The 20,170-nt window shown below is 49.0% G+C and overlaps 6 protein-coding genes and 1 non-coding gene across 7 annotated transcripts; 3 read left to right on the forward strand and 4 right to left on the reverse strand.

The window, feature by feature from the left end:
* Positions 1-66: 66 nt before the first annotated feature.
* F5J12DRAFT_821401 (actin interacting protein 3-domain-containing protein) lies at positions 67-3,738 on the reverse strand. The gene is made up of 4 exons (XM_051745305.1): positions 3,584-3,738; positions 3,350-3,528; positions 1,787-3,273; positions 67-1,732 (listed from the first exon to the last, which is right to left on the reverse strand). The coding sequence occupies exons 1-4, from the start codon at positions 3,686-3,688 to the stop codon at positions 435-437; spliced, it is 3,069 nt and encodes a 1,022-aa protein (XP_051601333.1). The 5' UTR covers positions 3,689-3,738; the 3' UTR covers positions 67-434.
* Positions 3,739-3,762: 24 nt separating this feature from the next.
* F5J12DRAFT_821404 (Metallo-dependent phosphatase-like protein) lies at positions 3,763-6,458 on the reverse strand. The gene is made up of 10 exons (XM_051745306.1): positions 5,962-6,458; positions 5,755-5,909; positions 5,353-5,701; positions 4,853-5,300; positions 4,689-4,800; positions 4,462-4,637; positions 4,211-4,410; positions 4,103-4,157; positions 4,020-4,046; positions 3,763-3,966 (listed from the first exon to the last, which is right to left on the reverse strand). Exons 1-10 carry the CDS (start codon positions 6,272-6,274, stop codon positions 3,822-3,824), a joined length of 1,980 nt encoding a protein of 659 aa, XP_051601334.1. The 5' UTR covers positions 6,275-6,458; the 3' UTR covers positions 3,763-3,821.
* On the forward strand, positions 6,440-7,614 carry F5J12DRAFT_821408 (uncharacterized protein). The gene is made up of 2 exons (XM_051745307.1): positions 6,440-7,470; positions 7,527-7,614. The coding sequence occupies exon 1, from the start codon at positions 6,513-6,515 to the stop codon at positions 7,452-7,454; it is 942 nt and encodes a 313-aa protein (XP_051601335.1). The 5' UTR covers positions 6,440-6,512; the 3' UTR covers positions 7,455-7,470; positions 7,527-7,614.
* Positions 7,615-8,234: 620 nt separating this feature from the next.
* On the forward strand, positions 8,235-8,340 carry F5J12DRAFT_t88. The gene has a single exon. It is a non-coding gene; the product is annotated as a tRNA-Leu (tRNA).
* Positions 8,341-8,580: 240 nt separating this feature from the next.
* Positions 8,581-10,445, reverse strand: F5J12DRAFT_821415 (uncharacterized protein; the record flags this gene model as incomplete). Its single annotated transcript, XM_051745308.1, has 3 exons — positions 10,062-10,445; positions 9,459-9,993; positions 8,581-9,390 (listed from the first exon to the last, which is right to left on the reverse strand). Exons 1-3 carry the CDS (start codon positions 10,292-10,294, stop codon positions 8,584-8,586), a joined length of 1,575 nt encoding a protein of 524 aa, XP_051601336.1. The 5' UTR covers positions 10,295-10,445.
* A 1,122-nt stretch (positions 10,446-11,567) lies between these two features.
* Positions 11,568-13,627, forward strand: F5J12DRAFT_904894 (major facilitator superfamily domain-containing protein; the record flags this gene model as incomplete). The annotated part of the gene is made up of 12 exons (XM_051748589.1): positions 11,568-11,702; positions 11,766-11,834; positions 11,879-11,907; positions 11,956-11,998; positions 12,048-12,114; positions 12,171-12,230; positions 12,289-12,355; positions 12,410-12,530; positions 12,582-12,832; positions 12,938-13,026; positions 13,082-13,183; positions 13,236-13,627. 12 exons carry the CDS (start codon positions 11,568-11,570, stop codon positions 13,625-13,627), a joined length of 1,425 nt encoding a protein of 474 aa, XP_051601337.1.
* A 242-nt stretch (positions 13,628-13,869) lies between these two features.
* F5J12DRAFT_821430 (uncharacterized protein) lies at positions 13,870-15,736 on the reverse strand (the record flags this gene model as incomplete). Its single annotated transcript, XM_051745309.1, has 7 exons — positions 15,515-15,736; positions 15,344-15,480; positions 15,074-15,279; positions 14,742-14,948; positions 14,333-14,679; positions 14,091-14,310; positions 13,870-14,038 (listed from the first exon to the last, which is right to left on the reverse strand). Exons 1-7 carry the CDS (start codon positions 15,580-15,582, stop codon positions 13,871-13,873), a joined length of 1,353 nt encoding a protein of 450 aa, XP_051601338.1. The 5' UTR covers positions 15,583-15,736.
* Between the last annotated feature and the right edge of the window lie 4,434 nt (positions 15,737-20,170).

Below are 20,170 nucleotides of genomic sequence, written 5' to 3' on the forward strand. Positions count from 1 at the left end.
TCACTATGTATGCTCTAAGGAAGGCTAGGGCGACCTCGAATGCTGTCTGGGACACGCAGGATTCATACAGAGTCTTCAGTCTGATCAGTCCCATCACGAGATGTGCGATACGTATGGTAAGATACGATGTGTACTGTGCAAGAACAGCTCTTGCTCACACGATAATTGCCAGATGAATGTGAACTTCATCTATATACTTCCAAGTAACCTCCACTCACAGCAGACACATGAACTTAGGGCAGGCAGGAGTTGGCGCGTTGGACATATCCGTGGTTTTAGATTCATGTAGCGAGAGTGATTTCGTTTAGTGCCTCTGAACTTCGTGCAGTGAACCTTGGCAAAAGGAAGAAAATAATACATCGTCAAAATGCACGGGACACTACCTGCGTGAATAGTAACATAAACAAAACAATCCACACACGATAATCTAAGAGTCACTTGCTGGGCGGTCGTACTAATGCGGGAGCCTGCTGCCCAGCCTGGGCCTGCCCCGATGGTCCACCACCAACATCTCCTGGAATGTTTGCCGTGGCCGCGGACGCGGACGCACTGGTCGCGCTATTGAACATCGCCTTCAACGCCAACTCGTTCCTCTTCTGCCTCACTCTCTCCGCTTCCTCAGTGCCTCCGGTCATCTTTAGCTTCTTCCCACTCACGAAACCGGTTAGCTCGTTTTGGAATGCATCAGATCGACTCGCTAGCTCTCGTTCGCGGTTCTTCTGATTCGCCGCGATAGCCTTCAGTCGCTTCTCCGGATCCACCGCAGCGCCTCGGATCTCCATCATTACCGTGCTTATTCCACCGTGACCCTCATCCGCCGGGAGAGCCTTAAACCGTCCACGAGCCGAGCGATTAGGAGTATTGCCCCTGAGATTGACCACCTTTTGGACATGATCAACGACGTCAGCAAGGGCTTTGTGGTCTTCTAGTAAATCGGCCAATAGCTCTTCCTGGTGACTGAGGAAACCTTGCTCTTCCACGATGTTCTGTAGTTCTTCCTCCCAGGTCTTCTTCCACATCGGCTTGATGGTATCCATGTGATCCTTCAAACTCGACAACTCCGCGGCTGTAGAAGCAACGTCTTCTTGGATGGTCTTCAACAACTGTGGTTTGGGTGTGACCTGGCGCTTTATCACATCGTCCTTCAGACTCTCCACGGTATCCTGCAACTCCTCCACCTTCGTCAGCACATTTTGACTGCGCGTGTCGAGTTTACTCTTGCCACTATCGATGAAACTGCGTGCACCGCCAACTTTGGCACTTGCAAGTTGCTTGACGGACTGCGTCTGGGTGCGCAACGCATTGAGAGACTCCTTTGTCGACTTCATAAACTCGGTATACAGCTGTCTCATGATCCCCAGATCACGTCGCAGATTCTGCACCTCGTCAAACTGCGTCTTTAGATCGTTTACGACACGATTAGAGTATTCCGACATCACCGATGCGCCAGTCATTTGCGGCTGCAACTGAAGTGATTGTCCCGTCATCTCGGGTTGAATGAATGGACTTTGGGAGTCCCCAACAATACGGGATAACCGTCGTGCGATGTGCTGGAATTGCTTGTCCGTTGGGCGGTCTGCAATTGGGGTGCTTTCCACGAACTCGTGTGCCACTATAGGACTCGGGTGGTGCGACAGCCGGCGATTTTGTGTAATTGCTGACTTAAGTTCTTTGAGGTCAGTTGACAGAGTGGATATCTGCGCATCGATGTGCTGCTTTATTTGGTCAAGTGCTGAACCTGCGAGTGAGCGAGGCGCCAAGAACGTAAAAAGAGCCGTCGACTCACGTTCAATGTTTAGCGATAATAAGCACTTTTCCTTGACTTCTTCCATGTCCTCAAGCTCATACTGAACACCACTCGAGGGATCACGAATGTAGATAGCAGGGAAATTCTCCATGCCTGGATTGTACGAGAACTTGTCGACGAAGAGCATACGCAGCGATGAAACCGACGTCCCAGGCTCAAACGTAGCCTTCTTCACCTCACGACCAACCTGGAGGAACACCGGGAATGACACTGACAGAGATAAATCGGGTACCTCCACCTCCTCCGACAATTTACTCTTATTCGACAGAGTCTGGGACAGCGACGGCGCTCGAACCATACCTGTAGGGAAGGGAAGTGGGGGGACGGGCGGCGCAGGTTCTTTACTTGCAGGCGAAGGTGTGCGCATTCTCTTGGACGAGCCAGCCGGTGACTTCGGATCAGGTTCGTCTACTTCTGTGAGTACTGCCAGTTCACCAGGAGTCAAGTTCGAGGAAACAGCCATCGAACGTCGACTCGGAGAATTGGATATCGTCCGTTCCCGCGTCAAAACGTTCCCTGCCATTCTGCTGAATTGGTAGGTAGAGAAGCGCTTAGAAGCCCGGCGTTCGAGGACATCGCGGTTCCTCAACGCAGCGAGAGAACTGGCTACTCCAGGTGCATCCGCCTCCACAGATGGCGTCTTGGGTGAGGAAGGTGAGGACTCGCCAGTGTGGGTGTCTTCCGCAACTGAAGAAGGTTCTACAATGACAGTGGGAGTGGATGCAGCTGGGGGGGAGACTGGCCTATCCACAAGAGAATATCTCTTAACGGATGAGGGGACAGGGGAAAACTGTGGCGGTGGTGTGGGGGGCACATCCTTTTCCAGATTAGGAGGTTGGGCAGATGGTGGTGGTGTGTGTGCCTGTGAGGCGATGAGTGTTTCCGTCGATGCACGTGTCGAAATGTCATCTTGGGGCGCATATACAGCGTTCTGGGGCGTTGGCTGAGAATGTCGTGGCTGTGAAGACTGAGGGGTGCGCGCGCGAAGCCCGTTCGTAGTAGTAGACGCGGGCCGCTCGTTGACTGGAGGATCATCGTCGGGCTCTTCGAATGGTGGAGGTGTCATCCGTGACTGTGCTTCGGGTCGTTTGCTGGAAGGCCTTGCGGATGTGCGTACAGCAGTACTGTCCCTGTTTGCCTCCACATTCTTCTCTTCTTCATTGCTACGGGACAACTGCGACCGGTGCCTCGTGACTTCCTCATCTCGTTTAGAAGAAGAGACCTTGTCCTTGGTCGATTTGGAGGACCGGCTATCGGTGCGGGCATGGGACGCACTCCGGTGCCGACTCTGGTGCTCCGAAACTATCCGCCGGTACATGGACTGCTTGTTCCGAAGTCCATGCAACAGGTTCGTAATGATCTGGCGCACCTTTGGAAGGTAGATATTCAGGGTGTCTGGGGAAGCGTCTTCGGAGAGACACGTTTCGAGGACCTCTCGTAGGTCTTCGGGTACGGACATGAGGTCGCTGAAAGGTAATAGGAATACATATAAGTCATTTGCAACGTGGCCTCCTGCGGGTAAACAAGGGATACGGTACGCACGACATGTCGATATTGAATGAGGCAAACGCAGCCACTGCTGCGTTGAAGTCATTGCCCAGACGCACGTATACGTCGCTAATCTGGGACTCGGACATTTGAAGGTTGCTCCATAGTGTGAGTGATTCCAGAAGCTGCTTTATGGCCACAAGAAGACGTGTGACCGCAGACTCGACGGTGGGCTGTATGGATATGAGCGTTTCCCGGGCGTTCGCAAGAAAGTGTCGGGGTACCTACATGAGAATGAGAGCGGCCACTGCGAGACGAGGTGGATGAGACAGAGTGGTTGTCCCGCTTTGGCTTGTGTCCGTCGTACGATGGTGGGGGTTGTGTCGATGCCATTCCAGTTGCTGCCAGTTGGTCAAGCTAATAGCTATCACAGCGAGTTGAGGGCTCCGACTTGCCTGCAAGCAGATCCCCGCACGCACGCGTATCACATGGGAAAGCATTGCTAAATTAGGCAACAACAAACTATCTACTTCCATTGCGAATTATACGGAGCAGCCCCCTGGCCAGCGAGAATGTAGTCATTCAGAATCTCGTCGTGCTCGCTCCGCTTGTACGTCCGAATGGTCTCCCCGTAATCCGAAATCTCATATACACGGAACCTCCGATCGAACCTGCAGGTCATCATTTAATACTGCTTTTGCGTTCACATGACAGTTCGACTTACCCAACCCTGCCATACCCAGAGTACGAACTGGAAAACAGCCTAGTCAGAGCGGCAGCAAGTACATGCACACATTTAACACTCACCCTCCACCACCAAAACATAACCAGACATCCTTGATTCTCTTACAATCCTCGATGACTAGCGCAGGTCTCAGTCACCGCTTACCACCCTAAATCCGCACGGAAACTTACCGTGACAATGTCCGTTTGCAACAGCCTTGACCTCAGGAATAGCAGCACCAGAACGGTGATCCGTCTCCAACGCAGCTAACAAACCCTTCTCGAACATACCATCACTCTTCTTGGCAGCGCCAGAGCCCTCCAGGGATGTACCAATATCAAGTGGGAGTCCTGTACGCTGATCTATATCTGGCGTCCCATACGACTCTTGTCTGGCAACCACAGTCGGTGCAAATCAACAATTGAGATTTCATGAGACGTACAGCGGGATATGGAAAAACATCAACGCGTTGGGCTTGGCAAGCTTCCGAGTCGTCGGTGGAAGTTGATCTGATTGCCTTCGCCAGATGTCTCCGAGATCCGAAGTAGTCTGAGGAGTGTATGGGCGTTCGATAGGATATATCAGTGCCGATTCGCCTAGGAACCAGTCAATTTGGTCCTACAATCAACGTATTAGCAAAAACGTAGCAAAGGTAAAGATAAAACCTGCTTGGTGAATCCAGTCGTATTCGGTCGGGAAGAAATACCCAAACCAATCAAAGTAACCTTGAGAGTACGCCCCCGAGTCGATAAAGTAGAGAGTGAGTAGATGCGTTGCCGAACTGACCTTTTTCGTAAACCACCAAGTCATAGAAATCGGTCAGTTCCACTCACCTGTCTCCACTCCTGACTTTCAAAACGTAGTTTCCAACACCATGGATATCCTTTGGACCTCTCTCAACAAGCGAGTATGGTAAAGCTTGCATCATCTTCAACTGTTCTGCTCTAACAGCCCCGTTCTCGTCATCATGGTTGCCAAATACTGCTGCCCATGGGATGCTCCGATCGATCACCTCCGATGCAAACTTGGCTAACACAGACTTGGGATCCCAAGACGTTCCCTGGCCGTTGAGCTGATCTCCTGTAAAGACCACCATGTCTGGCTTCTCTGCATCAAGTACATGACCAAGCAATGTGCTCGTCAAGTTGTCCGAAGCATAACAGGGAGAAATGTCGGTGTCTCTGCATTCACCACGGGAAACCGAGAAATGTAAATCGGCAACCTGAAGAATCTTGAACTTTCCATCTTGCGAAAAGTGGAGAGGAGGAGCGTGAGGCACAGCTGGACAAGACGTCAAACCATCCACATCATCAACGCAGGTCATTGCACTCACGCTTGACACCGCGTCGATAAGTCACATATACACTCTCGATAACGCCGTCTTTCTCTGGTGTGACAGCAGGTTCGACCTTCTCAAATCCATACCACGGACGATCTTCCCCAAACAAGACATCGACCTCGGTAATAATTTGTTGTTTTTCCTCGGTTGTCATCTCGTTCATCGCTTTTCCAATCTTATACCAGAGGTAAAGAGGCTTTTGGCGCACGACACCGTCTCGGATGGAACGTTTGACTTTGAACCACATGTCTGTTCTGGTACCGGGCTCTTCTCCCGAAGGAAGCAGCTTGAACTCGGTGATAAGAGGAACATCAAGCCGACGCGTCCGTCTGTAGTACAGATTCTGCAAAGCCTACATCAGATAACATATCATGAACACGGGGTGCATAGCCTCACTAAAGACCAGAGTCCGGACTGCATATTGAGATCCCGTTCGACGCGCACCCATTTACCTTTAACGGCATCCTTCTCTACTGTCGTTTCAGGTGCGCACAGGTCGATGCCGGCAAACTCAGGGGAAAACATGCATCGCTCGATGGTGATTTCCGACACTAGACGAAATGTGAGCCAAGCAGTGACAACCCTTGTCTACACAGGACGCACGGCCAGTATCATGCGGTAGGAAAGGTGCCCAGTAGTCCAGAGGGTAACTTGAGGTGTCAGACGGCTCATCTCCAGGGTACGACACGTTCCACCAATCGGTATCGACGCTGACATCCTCCGGTGTCGTGCTGTTGCCCACCGAACTCACAGAATCCCATGATTGCCATCCGACTTTCTGAGAGATTCCTGGGCCTGGCGTGGGTTGATAGAGTATGAATATGAAAGTGAGGAGGCAGGAGAAACCGACGATAGCGAGCACCGGTTCAGCAATGGATCGAAGAAAGCGGAAGAAGCGAGAACAAGACAGAGCCATATCGGCGATTACACCTAGTAAAGAAAAAAAGAGCCTAGTAACGAGTGAAACCAAGGTCGACGACAACACAATACTGGTCAGCGTTTCTTGAACGCCAGCTACGGCGTGCACATCAGTTGACAGGAATGCGCCCACTGCGGGGAAGCTGACGGTGTGTCGGGTCACGTGAGATTCCAGGCACCACGTGACCGGTCCCACCCATACCATTTGGGAATTTTTCGAGTCCTCCCAACTGGCCATGCAGTCGTTCGGACGCGTTTTCAGGCGGCTGTACTCAACGAAGCTGCCCCAACCGCCCACTCAGCGGGCTGCAACTGCGCTACCCAAGCATGCAGCGGAAGCACGGGAGGCATCGACTCCAATGGCCGTTCTCGAGCGTCGCGCACGCAAACAACCCGACCTCTTACCCCCACCCGGCAGTGACCTCACTCCGTCAGAGTACTCCAGCTACAGACGGCAACTTGCCAAGGGGGAGCTCATGACCGAGCAGGGGAGGGACCTTACCGAAGCCGAATGGCTGGATGCACTGAACAAGAAGCGGTCGCGTCTTCGCGGTGTTAAAGTCGTCGCCAAGGGCAACCAAAAACAGGTGGAGGTCGTCGGTCAAAAGATTTACCTCCCAAATGTTATATTCCGTATGGTCAGGAATCACACGCCGAAAGGAAAACCTTATAATCCGTACGAAGCAACGTTCCGCATCCCCCAGTCCATCACCAAAACCGACATTCGCTCGTACCTCTCTGCGGTATACGGCGTAGAGACTACGTACATACGTACAGCCAACTACATTTCCCCTCTGCGGCGTACCCGCATGGGCCTGCGGCCTGTCGGAAGGTATCGAACATACAAACGAGCCGTCGTCGGTCTCGTCGATCCATTTTATTACCCGCTGGATTTGGAGGACATGGACAGAGCTGCAAGGAAGGAACGTGAGGCGTGGTTGGAGGAGAAGTTCGCTCTCAAGGCTCTCGTTCGTTGGCGAAGATACGAGCTTGTCCGTTCGACCCAGTCGGGGAGCAAAGGTTGGCGCTTTACCGGTCATCTGCGGAGGGACAAGATATTGCAGGCTGTTGCCAGACGGAGGATGATTACGAGAATGGAGATTGAAGGGATAAAGGCTGAGATCGCGGAGAAACGTGCAGCGGGGAAGCAGATCTTGTCGGAGAAGGTCAAATCGTAGGCCCCTAACCACGAGTGTACTGCTCCTCTCCAATTGGCATTACATATGGACACTCTGACTCTAAAGTTACAGGATATAATCTATACACACCCAATCATCGCAACAACACATATAGGCATAAGTTCATAATGGTCATAGAGGTGTTCGTTCGCTCTAATGGATCAGTTGAATGTCGTACACTGGTAGTTGCATGTTCAGGGAGTGGCTCCCAACCGCTGGGAGTCTTCGAGCACTTTCTTTATATCCGATAGACGGTTACGCCAGGGGGACGGAATGTTAATGATCCCCGTGCTGAATGTAATGTGTCAGAACATGCCTCCAATCTCCAGGATGGCTTCAACGCACAAATCTCTAGTCGCCCGTCGCCTGATCACCTTTTCCCCCGGCATCTTTATATTCTTGGGAGTGAAAAATATATGCGACAGCTTCATACTGGTCGTACAGCAAGAGCAGGCGAGTGGTCAGACGACGACCAGCGAAGAGTTAGAGGAACAATTGTGTTATGTGTGGGCTGTTCTGCCCGTAGAGACGATCTCTTATACGACGGGGGGGGCGATAATCGCCGGTGGGCAACACCCGCCGGACCAGGGGAGTACAGAACTGCCCCGCAACGTCCATTATGTTATGTGGCGCTCACAGCCTCTCACCACACAATGAACCATAAGAGAAACACAAAAGGGGAAAATACCACCGGGTGGAGTGTCCACAAGCGGAAGGTACTGTGGTTCATCCATCACAGGGTGGTCTGGATTCCAGGAGCTTCGTCTCTGAAGAAGACATGGTGAGATGGCCGAGCGGTCTAAGGCGCCAGACTAAGGACTAGGTCATAAGATGACCACAGGGTATCTGGTCCGAAAGGGCGTGGGTTCGAATCCCACTCTCATCACACCTTTTTGACATTTTTGATGAGATAGCAAAAGATGTGTTTGGCCGATGGAAGGAAATCTATATCAAAACCCAATTGATGTAGGTTTTCGTTGCAACAGACTCTCCCGTCTTCTGCATCCTCCGTTCGCCAAGATTCTACAAGCTGGTTTGTCGTCTCCAATGATGTGTTCACCCGTCTGATCACATCCAACCCCCTCCATCAATACTTTTTCGGCGTATTGAAAGACAAAAAGACGTGCCATCAATATAAGAGCGCCTCGTCTGGAAATACCAGGTGGTGCACTGTCTCCCAATCTTTCTGCCACGCGTCCACTCGTCTCATAAGATCAGCCCACTCTTCTTCACTCTCAACCCCATCTAGCCACTCCGCTGCCAGTCCAAGTGCCTCCAACCTGCTCCACCCTCGCTTCAGACTACCCCTCAGATAATCAAGGCTTTCTCTTCTCCAGGGCTCGACGAAAGTGGTATTCTGCTCCGGCAACCCCTCCTTCGATCGCAACGTCTTGATGAGACCTTCTTGATAATCGAACGTGGAATTCTTGATCATCTTATGTCCGATATAATAGGGATCATACCCTCGCCTCCGAAGGTCTTCTTCGCTGTCTGCTAGCTCGCTCAGCAACTCCGCTCGGGGCGCGAGCAGGCTGCTATTCACAATGATCGAGGTCGCGTAGATACTCTCTGCAATATCTGAGGGACGGCCGAAGGGCGATCCCGGGAGACCGATAAAAGCCAACGCGTTCGTTGGGTAAGATGCCGACAGGGAAAATATATGTTTATGGAGCGGGAATAGATAACGCAGGTTGGTGGTAAGCCTGTGTTCGTCTGTTTCGTTGGACCCCGGTTTCACGATCACTTCCCCGCCTTCTTCTAAGAAAGGCATGCGCAAATCATAGCCTGTAGCCAGTATGATTATATCAACGTCCTGCACTGTCGACCCATCCGTGAAGACAACCTCATCCGATGTAAGATGTGAAATCCCGGGTTTCATTTCCACAGGTCCCGTTGGCATCCCCCGCCGTGGCGAACTGCGAATGGAAAGGTAAACCTATACCAAGGAAAACCAACCTGGGTTCAGGCACCGACTGAGAACTATTACAAATGGATGGCACTCACTTTACGGGCGTATTGCGACACCTGAGACGAGACGTCGATTCCACTTGCTCCTCCGCCAACTACTACAACGGTCTGGTTGACATACCAACTAGGGTGGCGATACCACATCGAATGAAAGATTTCTCGTTGCAGTCCACCCCTGGCGTTATCTAGCCACGTTTCTTGTCCCGGAAATATCACCACATGTGGCGCGTAACTTATTCCAACTGCAACGACGAGATGGTCGAACGATTTTTGTACCCGGTGACCATTATGATCTTCAACAACCATCTCCCAACGTCCTGCATGTAGTGTTCCTACCCATGACGACGACACCACAGAATGGTTTAACTTTATATATGGCCAGAGGCCATAATGGGTCGCATAATCCTGGTGATAGCGTTCTATGTATTCATGTGAGGGGAAAAGAGGGGTGCCAGGTGGGAATGGAAAGTGGGGATAAGTCATGATGGGGACGGGGGTGCCAGTACGCAGCAAGGGATACAATGGAGTCTCGGGTAGCTCAGGTGGAGGAGGGGGTGATGGATCTGGCAGCCTGCCGTCCAACATCCAGTAGATTGAGTTTCGTGTGGTGGGCATAACGAGTAGTGAAACAGACCGCACCATATTCCCCCAACGTCCCTGCGTCGCTCGTATAGAACTATATCCCATTCCGAGCGAGTCTCGACTGGGAGATCCAACAGGGTTTTCAACATAGCCAGTCCAGCGCTCCCCGCTCCAATGATAGCGACTGACTTGGATACATCTCGGTGGAAGTCGTAGTAGCACCCTGGCGGTGATAGTCGGAAGAGCAAAGAACCCAGGAGTGAGCACGCCAGTTGTCGGAAGTCGACCATGGCCACCAAAGTCAATTACGAAGGGAACCCGAACAACGTGGGGACTTTTCCTTCACTTGAACGCCCAGGCACGTTGCTTGAACTCTTTTTCAGTGCCAACGACGTGCGGCTCGGGAGCGAACAGCGCGTCGTAGTATGCAGAATTTATTCTAAGAATTGAGTAGGCAAGGCAGCGATATGATAGTACCACAAAGAAACCTGTGGCCGACTTACAGCAGGGCCAGTCCTTGTCCAAGCTTATCTGATCCCCCCTCTTCTTCCACCATCGAGCGGTTCGTCGCCGTTGGAGAGCCCTTATCAGAGCGAATCGATGACTACTAATCACCACTTTGGTGGTGCCAATTTTGTGCTAATTATGCATCGAGTATCAAACATTCACCTCAATACGTCCGTGAGGGTGATTCAGTCTATCTATTAATTTTCATCCCCTGACTGTTGATGAGGCTGGCAATGACCCCGTCCTGCTCGCTATCCCACTCGGAGACGAACCAATGTCTGAGGTACATTTGAGCATTGTTTTGATCCACCACACCGTTCGGGTAGTGCCATAAAGTATTTAGTACTCAAGCATTCACCTGGCATCGGTACGTATCTTACCATCAGCAGATCATAAAGACCCAATGGGGCTAGGCATGTACCACTCGTTGCTTCTAGTTCCACGGTTATAGATCCACTTTGTTCACAGTGGAGCATTTCGATCGTGTCAGCCTGCATCGGCCGACATCTCATGGTCGTATGGGTTTCGTGCTGCCTCCTACCTTTAGAACCACATTTCATGGAGGGGTTAGTGGTTACTAGTTAGCGGCCATTAACCCCTCGTTTCACGCACAATGAAGAACGACGCAATCGCACCCTCCAGACATTCCGACAATCAAAAGACTATTACCATGAAGAACGTCGAGACTGAGGAACCAGGCATAAGCTGTGAGGGTGGGCTGAGAGCCGGCAAACGTCAAGTCTTCTGCTACCAGTGTGCCAAATTATAGATGCAAGGTGACGTGGATTTTACAACGGCAGTACCGCGTATGTGCAAATCGCAGGCTTTTCCATTCCCAGCTAGGGGTCGGTTTGAGCGGCGAACACCTTTAGATCGGGTTTGGAGCATGAAAGGCTTCCGAAGGTGGTAAAAAAACGTTCTAACCTATATATCGCACTACGCTGGAAGTTGTGTGCGGGATTTGACCGCCGTGGAAAGCTTCTCTGCCTCACACCTTAATGGGTGGCTTCCGGGCAAAGATGAAAGGCTTCTCTTTCTCCCTCATTCCCAATATACATGAACGCACACAGCAAACCTGACCGCAACGACCCGTCTGAGCAGGACTTTGCTGTCTTAGAGGCTGTTGTCTGGACGAAGTTCGATAAATGGGTTCTCCCCATGTGCGCCGCGTTTTACCTGGTTTCGTTCTTTGTACGTCTCGCAACGCACGTTCTCCGGGAACGCTCCGTTCAGTTTAGCATCCCGGGCAATCAGGACTCGAACAACATTGGAAATGCACGTGTCGCCGGTATGCAGACAGCGTTGAAGATTACAAACTACCAAGTAAGCTTTGACGTTGCGTTATTTCCCTTTTTGACCCGTCGCAGTACACTGTGGCCTTAACGCTCACTTTCGTGTAAGCATCTCTGTGGGCGGTTGCGGAATTTTTGTTCAAGTTGGATAGCCCCTTCATCGCTACGGAGTTACCTTCAAACCTGATCTTGAAAGTTAGTCCACGGTCTTGACATTGTGTTGTTCTGACCTTTGTAATTGTAGCGTGTCGGACCAGATCGTATGTTACCTGCAATGGTCATCATGTGGGGCATAGTTGCTGGAATGCAAGGTACGCGGGCACTTCCAGAAAATTGACGTGCCATATATGGTCACAATTCTCTTTAGGGCTCGTCACTAGTTACACTGGACTAGTGTTATGTCGATTGTTCCTGGGTTTGACACAAGGTAGAATGAGGACGTACACGATATAGGGGCTCTGATGAATTGTCGTGTCCGTTGTCAGGTGGTCTTTTTCCAGGACTCGTTCTTTATCTTTCCTGCTTCTATCCCAGAGAAAGATTGCAGATCAGGTTAGACTAGGGATCGTAACTTTTCAATGCCTTGCTCATGACATACCTTTCCAGGGTAACTACTCTCTTTGTTTCAGCTTCACTCACAGGGGCCTTCAGTGGCCTGCTAGCTGCTGCCATAACGCATATGGACGGAGTAGGTGGGAAACCAGGTTGGGCTTGGATATTCTTTATTGTATGTTTCCCCCTTCTATTTCATGGCACGCGACATTCACAGAGTTTTTAGGAGGGATTGTTCACCTTCCTATTTGGTGTCATCTCATTCTTCGTCCTACCTCGGTCTCCAGAGACTGCACGCTTTTTATCTTCGGAGGAGAGACGTTACGTTATCTCGAAACTCAAGAGCAGCAAGGCTATCTCCGAAGATGCCAGGGAGGATGACTTCAGCTGGATTGAAGTATTAAGAGCGTTTAAATCCCCGCATGTTTTACTGCTTAGTATTATCCCCTTTTTCAATGGTATGTCACTGGTCGTCTTGTCTCCTCCGGTGTCACATATCAGAACCAGGGACACAGCTGTTTGGCCTTGCATTGTCAGTCCTCACTTTTTGGGGTGTCTACCTGCCTGACTTTGAATATGCAGTTTCGAACCAACGATCGTTGCTGGCCTGGGGTACACTGGCAATCAGGCACAGCTTATGAGTGTTCCCCCCTTCGTCCTTGCATTCCTTGGTAAGCATGAATTAGCATATTGTGATGTACGTTGCCTATTTATTGCCACATACAGCCTCTATGATTTCTGCGTTCGTTTCCGATCGGTATGGCTGCCGTGGCCTTACAGTGATATTTTTCTCGTTCTGGTGCATCATCGGATTCTCCATGTTCTATGGTATAGTCAAATGCTCCATGACTCCCCTTGGTATACTGATTTGATAATTCAGCGACCACTTCCCAACACGTCCAATATGTTTCACTTTTCTTCTCTGTGACTGGTGCATACGCTATTTCTCCAGCTAGCGTGACTTGGATTGTCAATAACAGCACACCCCATATCCGGCGAGCAAGTAGCGTTGCCTTCGCCTCCGTTACAAGCACATTAGGCGGTATTCTTGCTATCTGGTTGCTTGGCTCCTTGTCACCCGGCCCAAATTACACGACAGCCACAATCACGCTCATTATCATGTCCATTTGCATAGTCGCGATTTCATCTCTAACCTTGTTTTATCTTTCGCGACAGAACCGTATGAAGGCGGAGACGAGGGTCTGTATGGCGAAAGACGATGAACCTGAACATTTGGGAGATCGCAGTGCATGGTTCGTGTACACCATGTAGCTCATAATGAGAAGGATGAGAATTCAAGCGGCCGGGCTCCGATGAACATCATCGACTTGGCAGAAATTCTTGTTATGTGTACGAGTATGTGACCTGGAAATGTCAGTTGCTGTACCAGTCTCGCAATCTCTGCCATGTGTTGACTCGTATCATGAGATCGACCCGAGCTTTCGTTGTTCTCAACCCCGTCTATTACACTTGTTATTTTTGATCACATAGCAAAGGACGGAGTGATATGACAGTTCATGAATATACGAGTACGTCATCTGGAAATACCAAATGATGCACCGCCTCCCAATCTCTCTGCCATGCGTTCACTCGTCTCATAAGATCAGCCCACTCGTCTTCACTCTCAACCCCTTCTAGCCATTCCTCTGCTAGTCCAAGTGCCTCTAACCTTTTCCACCCTCGCTTCAAGGCTACCACTCAGATAATCAAGGCTTTCTCTTCTCCAGGGCTCGACAAAAGGGATGTTCTGCTCCGGCAATCCCTCCTTTGATCGCAACGTCTTGATGAGACCTTCTTGATAATCGAACGTGGAATTGTTGACCATCTTATGTCCGACGTAATACGGATCATACCCTCGCCTCCGAAGGTCTTCTTCGCTGTCTGCAAGCTCCCTCAGCAGTTCCACTCGGAGCGCGAGTAGGCTGCCATTGGCAATGATTGAGGTCGCGTAGATACTCTGCGCAGTATTCGAGGAACGGATAGTAGGGCGATCTCGGGAGGCCAATAAAAGCCAATGCGTTCGTTGGGTAAGATGCCGACAGGGAAAATATATGTTGATGGAGTGGGAACAGATAACGCAGATTAGTGGCAAGCTTGTGTCCATCTGTCTTGTTAGACCCTGGTTTAACGATCACTTCCCCGCCTTCTTCTAAGAAAGGAACGCGTAAATCATAGCCCGTAGCCAGTAGGACCGTATCGACGTCTTGCACTGTCGACCCATCCGTGAAGACAGCACCATCCGACGTAAAATGTAAAATCTCGGGCTTCAATTCCACACGTCCCAATGGCACCTCCCGTGGCGGACTGCGGACGGAAAGGTAAACCTATACCAAGGAAAAAAGACCTCGATTCAGGTATCGAACGGGAACCACTACGAAGGACTCACTCTATGGGCGTACTGCAGCACCTGAGACGCAATGCCGACTCCACTGGGTCCTCCGCCGACCACTATGACGGTTCGGTCGGCATACCAACTAGGATTGCGGTACCACATCGAATGCAGGATTTCACGTTGCAGTCCACCCTTGTTGTTCTCTAACCATGTGTCTTGTCCCGGAAATATCACCATATGTGGCTCATGGTATCGCCCAAGCTGCAACGACGAGATGATCGAATGATTTTTGTGTCCGCTCACCATTATGATCCTCAACAACCATCTCCCAATGTCCTGCATGTGGTGTTCCCACCCATGACGACGACAACACAGAATGGTTTAACCTTGATATATGGCCAGAGGCCATAATGGGTCGCATAATCCTGGTGATAGCGTTCTATGTATCCGTGTGTAGGGAAAAGAGGGGTGCCAGGTGGGAACGGAAAGTGGGGGTAAGTCATGATAGGGACGGGGGTATCAGTGTGCAGCAGGGGATACAATGGAGTTTCGGGTAGCTTAGGTGGAGGAGGAGGATGATGGATCTGGCAGCCTGCCGTCCGGTATCCGGTGGATTGAGTTTTGTGTGGATGGGCATAACGAGTAGTGAAACAGACCGCACCATATTCCCCCGATGTCCCTGCGTTGCTCGTATAAAACTATATCCCACTCCGCGCGTGTCTCGACTGGGAGATCTAACAGGGTTTTCAACATAGCCAGTCCCGCGCTCCCCGCTCCAACGATAACGAACTGACTTGGATACATCTCGGTGGAAGTCGTAGTAGCACCCTGGTGGTGATAGTCGGAAGAGCAAAGAGCCCAGGAGTGAGCACGCCAATTGTCGGAAGTCGACCATGGCCACCAAAGTCAATTACGAAGGGAACCCGAAACAACGTGGGGAATTGTTCCTTCACTTGAACGCCAATGCACGTTTCTTGAACTCTTTTATCAGTGCCAACGATGCGCGGCTCGGGAGCGAACAGCGCATCGTAGTATGCAGAATTTATTCTAAGAATTGAGTAGGCAAGGCAGCGGAATGATAGTACATACCACAAAGAAACCTGTGGCCGACCTACAGCAGGGCAAGTCTTTGTCCGAGCTTATTTGATCCCTCTTCTTCCACCATCGAGCAGTTCCTCACCGCTGGAGAGTCCTTATCAGAGCAATCGCCGATCGCCACAATACCTCCGTGAGGGTGATTCAGCCTATCTATTCTCCTGACGTTGACGAGGCTGGCGATGACGGCGTCTCGCTATCCCACTCGCAGACGATCTAATGTCTGACGTGCATTTGAGCATTGCTTTGATCCGCCACACTGTTCGGGTAGCATCCACTACTACAGTTGAATTGCTCATAATGTATAGCAGCCAGACTGCCTCTGATACATTACACAGTGGTTGTTTCAATGTTATCAGGCACTTGAAAGAGTATTCTAAAGTGAAAACAAAATACTTTCTTATGATATGAATTACAAGCATGTTATAATTTTTTATTCTGAGTGGACTGATAAATTTTGTCTGAAGTTTATATGGTGACAAACATTAAAGCATCTATCTAAATGTGATTGAAAGGTAAATATTAGGAGGACATCAAAAGATTATTGATAATAATGTCTTAGCCAAAAAATATGAATAATAGCAAAAAATTAGAATCAGAAATTACTTCCAAGCCATGCATCATTTAATATTACAAAATACATTATGAGATCCATCAAAATAAAATATTATGCACACAAAAAGGCGGTATTTTACAGGAAATATTTTATTTTGATACACCCCTTAATACATTACATAATATTAAATGATGCATGGCTTAGAAGCAATTTCTGATTTTAATTTTTCGCTATTGTTCATATTTTTTGGCTAAGACATTATTATCAATAATCATTTGATGTCCTCCTAATATTTACCTTTCAATCACATTTAGATAGATGCTTTAATGTTTATTATCAAACAAACTTTAGACAAAATTTGTGAGTCAACTCAGGATTAAAGATTATAACATGCTTGTAATTCAAATCATAAGAAAATATTTTGTTTTCACTTTAGAATACTCTTTCAAGTGTCTGATAACATTGAAACAACCACTGTGTTAGTACCAATATCCAACATGAAAAAAATCCCACAGTGTGACCCCCTGTGACTCCAGCCAATTTTGTGTCACATACATTATCATAGTAATATGAGTACTACTAGCTACAGGATTGTCAAGTCAAATACATATCAAGAGAGGTCTGTGTTGCATGAAGGAATGTTTCCATGTATATAAACCCAGGGGATCCTGCCATATCCCCTCAGTGAATTCACATTCCTCTTTCCTGACAACAAGCCCCACTCTAGTCAGAACTACTTTACTCAATGTTTACTTCAATCACTCTATCCAATACTAAAGGCAAGTGCTCACCTCTGCTCTCACCCTTTCCCCTTCCTCTGCCAATAGGTTATGAGCCCCAACATCTAACTGTCAGTGTGCTATTGTTGATTGAGCATTTACTGATCACTCTTGATGGACAAATCAGCATGCCATTTGATGGCCTAGATGTGCTAGGATGGACTGTTGTTACTTTTATTTTGTTGCTTCTTTGTGGCTTTTACCAGAGCATTCTTCTTTATTTCAGAGATTTTGGGCCATATAGGGAGTTATTAGCCAGCTCTGTTGCATTTTGGATGACAGCATTAGGTATTCCTATGTGGATTCTTTTGAGAAGGGACCAAGGTTGCAGGGCAAACTAGAGTGTGAAAACTCAGTCTTTGAAGTAGGATGAAGTCTATATTATTAACCAACCTAGAGTGTGAAAACTACTCAAGCTGGTAAGTAAAAGTAGGGTATAATACCAGTAAGGAACATTACCTCAGTCTTTGAAGTAGGACAAAGTCTGAGGTACAAGGAAAAATGAAGTGGCTAAATTGTATGGATATATTATGTAAGCAGTGCTTGCTGTACAGATCAGCAGTATGTTCCAACATGCCCCCTCAGCAAGTCATGGTTTGAAAAATAAATCCATACCCTTCATGTAACACCTTGTGTAGGTATGTTGTAGGTGAAGGATTTGCATTGGTGGCACTTCCAGGGCCAACATTTGAGCTGTGAGTAGCTTTGTTGTGTGGCATGGAGTTGCTCCACAGCCTTGCTGACTGTGTGTTAGCCCTCTACACTTGTTGTCTTGCCTCCTCCACCCTCATCATCTCTTGTACTGACACTATCCTTCCCATAGGTCAATTTGGCATCCCAATTTTCAAGGAAGAGGCTATAGCTGGTGCAAAATGATGGCTTGGGGTGCTTTGGAGCTAACCTGGACTTTTGAGGTGATTCTAGGCTCAGGTGCTGTCATAGCAGGCTTTGTAGATGACCTATGGCCCTAGGAGGTGGCTGGCTACATTCTGTAGGATGGCTACTTGGTTTTTCAACCAAGGTTTGTTTAGATTTCAAGGTGTGCACCTCTGTTTGACTGGAGCACTTATCTGGCTCCTCAGATGGTGTTGGGGACCAATCATGTTTGATGAGTGGCTTGTTTGGGCTGTCTTCAACCTTTCTAGGGATGTCCTTAGCACTGGGCATGCCTGATTGAAGATCTGGGCTCATCTGCCCCAGGTTTGTGCTCATGCTACCAGCACCTGCAATCATAGAGGTGGCTGGTGAGTCTGCATCATATTTGCTGCTTTCCCTGCTCACAGCCTGAGTGCCTACAGGTAACTTGGCTGTGATTGCTTCATTTGACCCTGTGTAGTCACCCTTGAGAGGGATGATGCTGCATGTCTCAAGCTTGTGGATGCCTGGTCTGTTCAGGCATGCAGGTGCCCCCAAACTCATTTCATCAAATGTAGTATGATTTGTTAGTGTGCCTGGAGTATGTACTGTGGGTATGACTGCATCTGTGCAGTTCTTGCTGGGCAGGACAAGTGTGTGAGTTGCACATTCAGCTATGTGGCCTGGAGTTTGTGTGTTTGACATCTTGTAGCAGGCTGTCTTGGGCTTGAGGTAGGTGATTAACTCTTCTGAGTTGTATTTGCCCTTACTGTTGGTCAAGAGGTGCTTAGGACATTCACCAGTTTTGATTTCTGCTTGAGTGTGAACCTTGTTGGTCAAGTCAAGGGTATTTTCTGACTGATAATCTGTCCAAGATGTTGGTACAGATCCATTGAAGGCTGAGTAGGTCTGGTAGAGTGCACCATGAGTGTCATTAAGATAGGCCTTAGGTGGGGTTAAGCTGATCTGCTGTGTCTCTTCAAGATGAAGGTGATATGCTGCTGTAGGATGCTGTGTGCAGTCCATAACTTCTGTTTCATCAACCATATCTGTGCTGACAAGTCTGTGTGTGGGTTTTTTACTTGCACACCAGTCTGGGCTAGAGCACCAGCTTTCAAGCAAAGCTTCTGACCCTGCACATGACTCAGATAGCAAGATGTTGGAATTGCAGAATGGGAAGACAGAGTTATACAGCATGTATGAGGCATCATTTTGGGTGTGTGGTTTTGCAGGCAAGTATGTAGAGTCCAGTCTTCTTACAAATAGTGACTCCAACAGTTCCTGACTGGCTGTTGACCAACTGACACTTATCTTGTTTGAAGGTGAATTGTACTCCCTGACTGGTGAGGGATGGGACTGACAGCAAGTTTGAGCTTAAAGATGGCATGTAGTAGACATCATGTAGGATGATGCAACTTTTCTGTCTGTCCCTGAGGTCCATGTCAAGAGTTATATGGCCAACTGTGACTGTGTGCACAGTGTTTCCATTTGTGAACTGTGATAGGCTGTGTAGGTGCAAGCCATTTAAGTGAGGTGAACCAACTGTATTGACAGCTCATGTGAGCAGAGGCTCTGGAGTCAAGGATCCAGTGCATGCATGGAGGATGGCTGTGTGCATGTGCTAAAAAGAGGTGGAGTGGTGCATTTTACTCAGAGGATACATGTGTGAACTTGGCAGCAAGTTCATCCTTTTCCTTCTCTCCTGCCTTTCCCTTGTCATCTGATGTTGCATTTTTTGAAGCTTCATCAGCTTTCTTTTTTTGACATTCATCTTCAGCTGTGTCCTCTCTTTTTGCAGTACCTGCACTTGATCTTTTTTCTGTCATCATTTGCTTTTGACTTTTGCTGAGCAGATGTCCTGGAGACGAGTGCAGTTTGCCCACTGGAGGCAAGTTGACATGTGACTTCTCCTCAATTAGAACCTGCAAGATCACTGAGTCAATTGACAGTTTGTCATTTGAAGACATCAAGATTGTGTGGAGTGTTGCATAGGAGGGTGGTAAGGAGATTACCATAGCAATGGCTACAAGGGAGTCATCGAGAGTTTGGCCAAGTGACTTTAGTGTGCACACTTTGTGCCACATAGCATTTAGCTGGCTTTCCATTGGACTGTCATCTGAGAGCAGTGCCACAGAACAGCTTGCATATTAGATAGGCTATAGTCTGCTTGCTGTGCCCTTCAGTACTGCTGACACAAC

The sequence above is a fragment of the Pisolithus orientalis genome (genome assembly GCF_024613125.1).
Source record: "Pisolithus orientalis strain OTSU chromosome Unknown F5J12scaffold_9, whole genome shotgun sequence".
NCBI lineage: Eukaryota > Fungi > Basidiomycota > Agaricomycetes > Boletales > Pisolithaceae > Pisolithus > Pisolithus orientalis.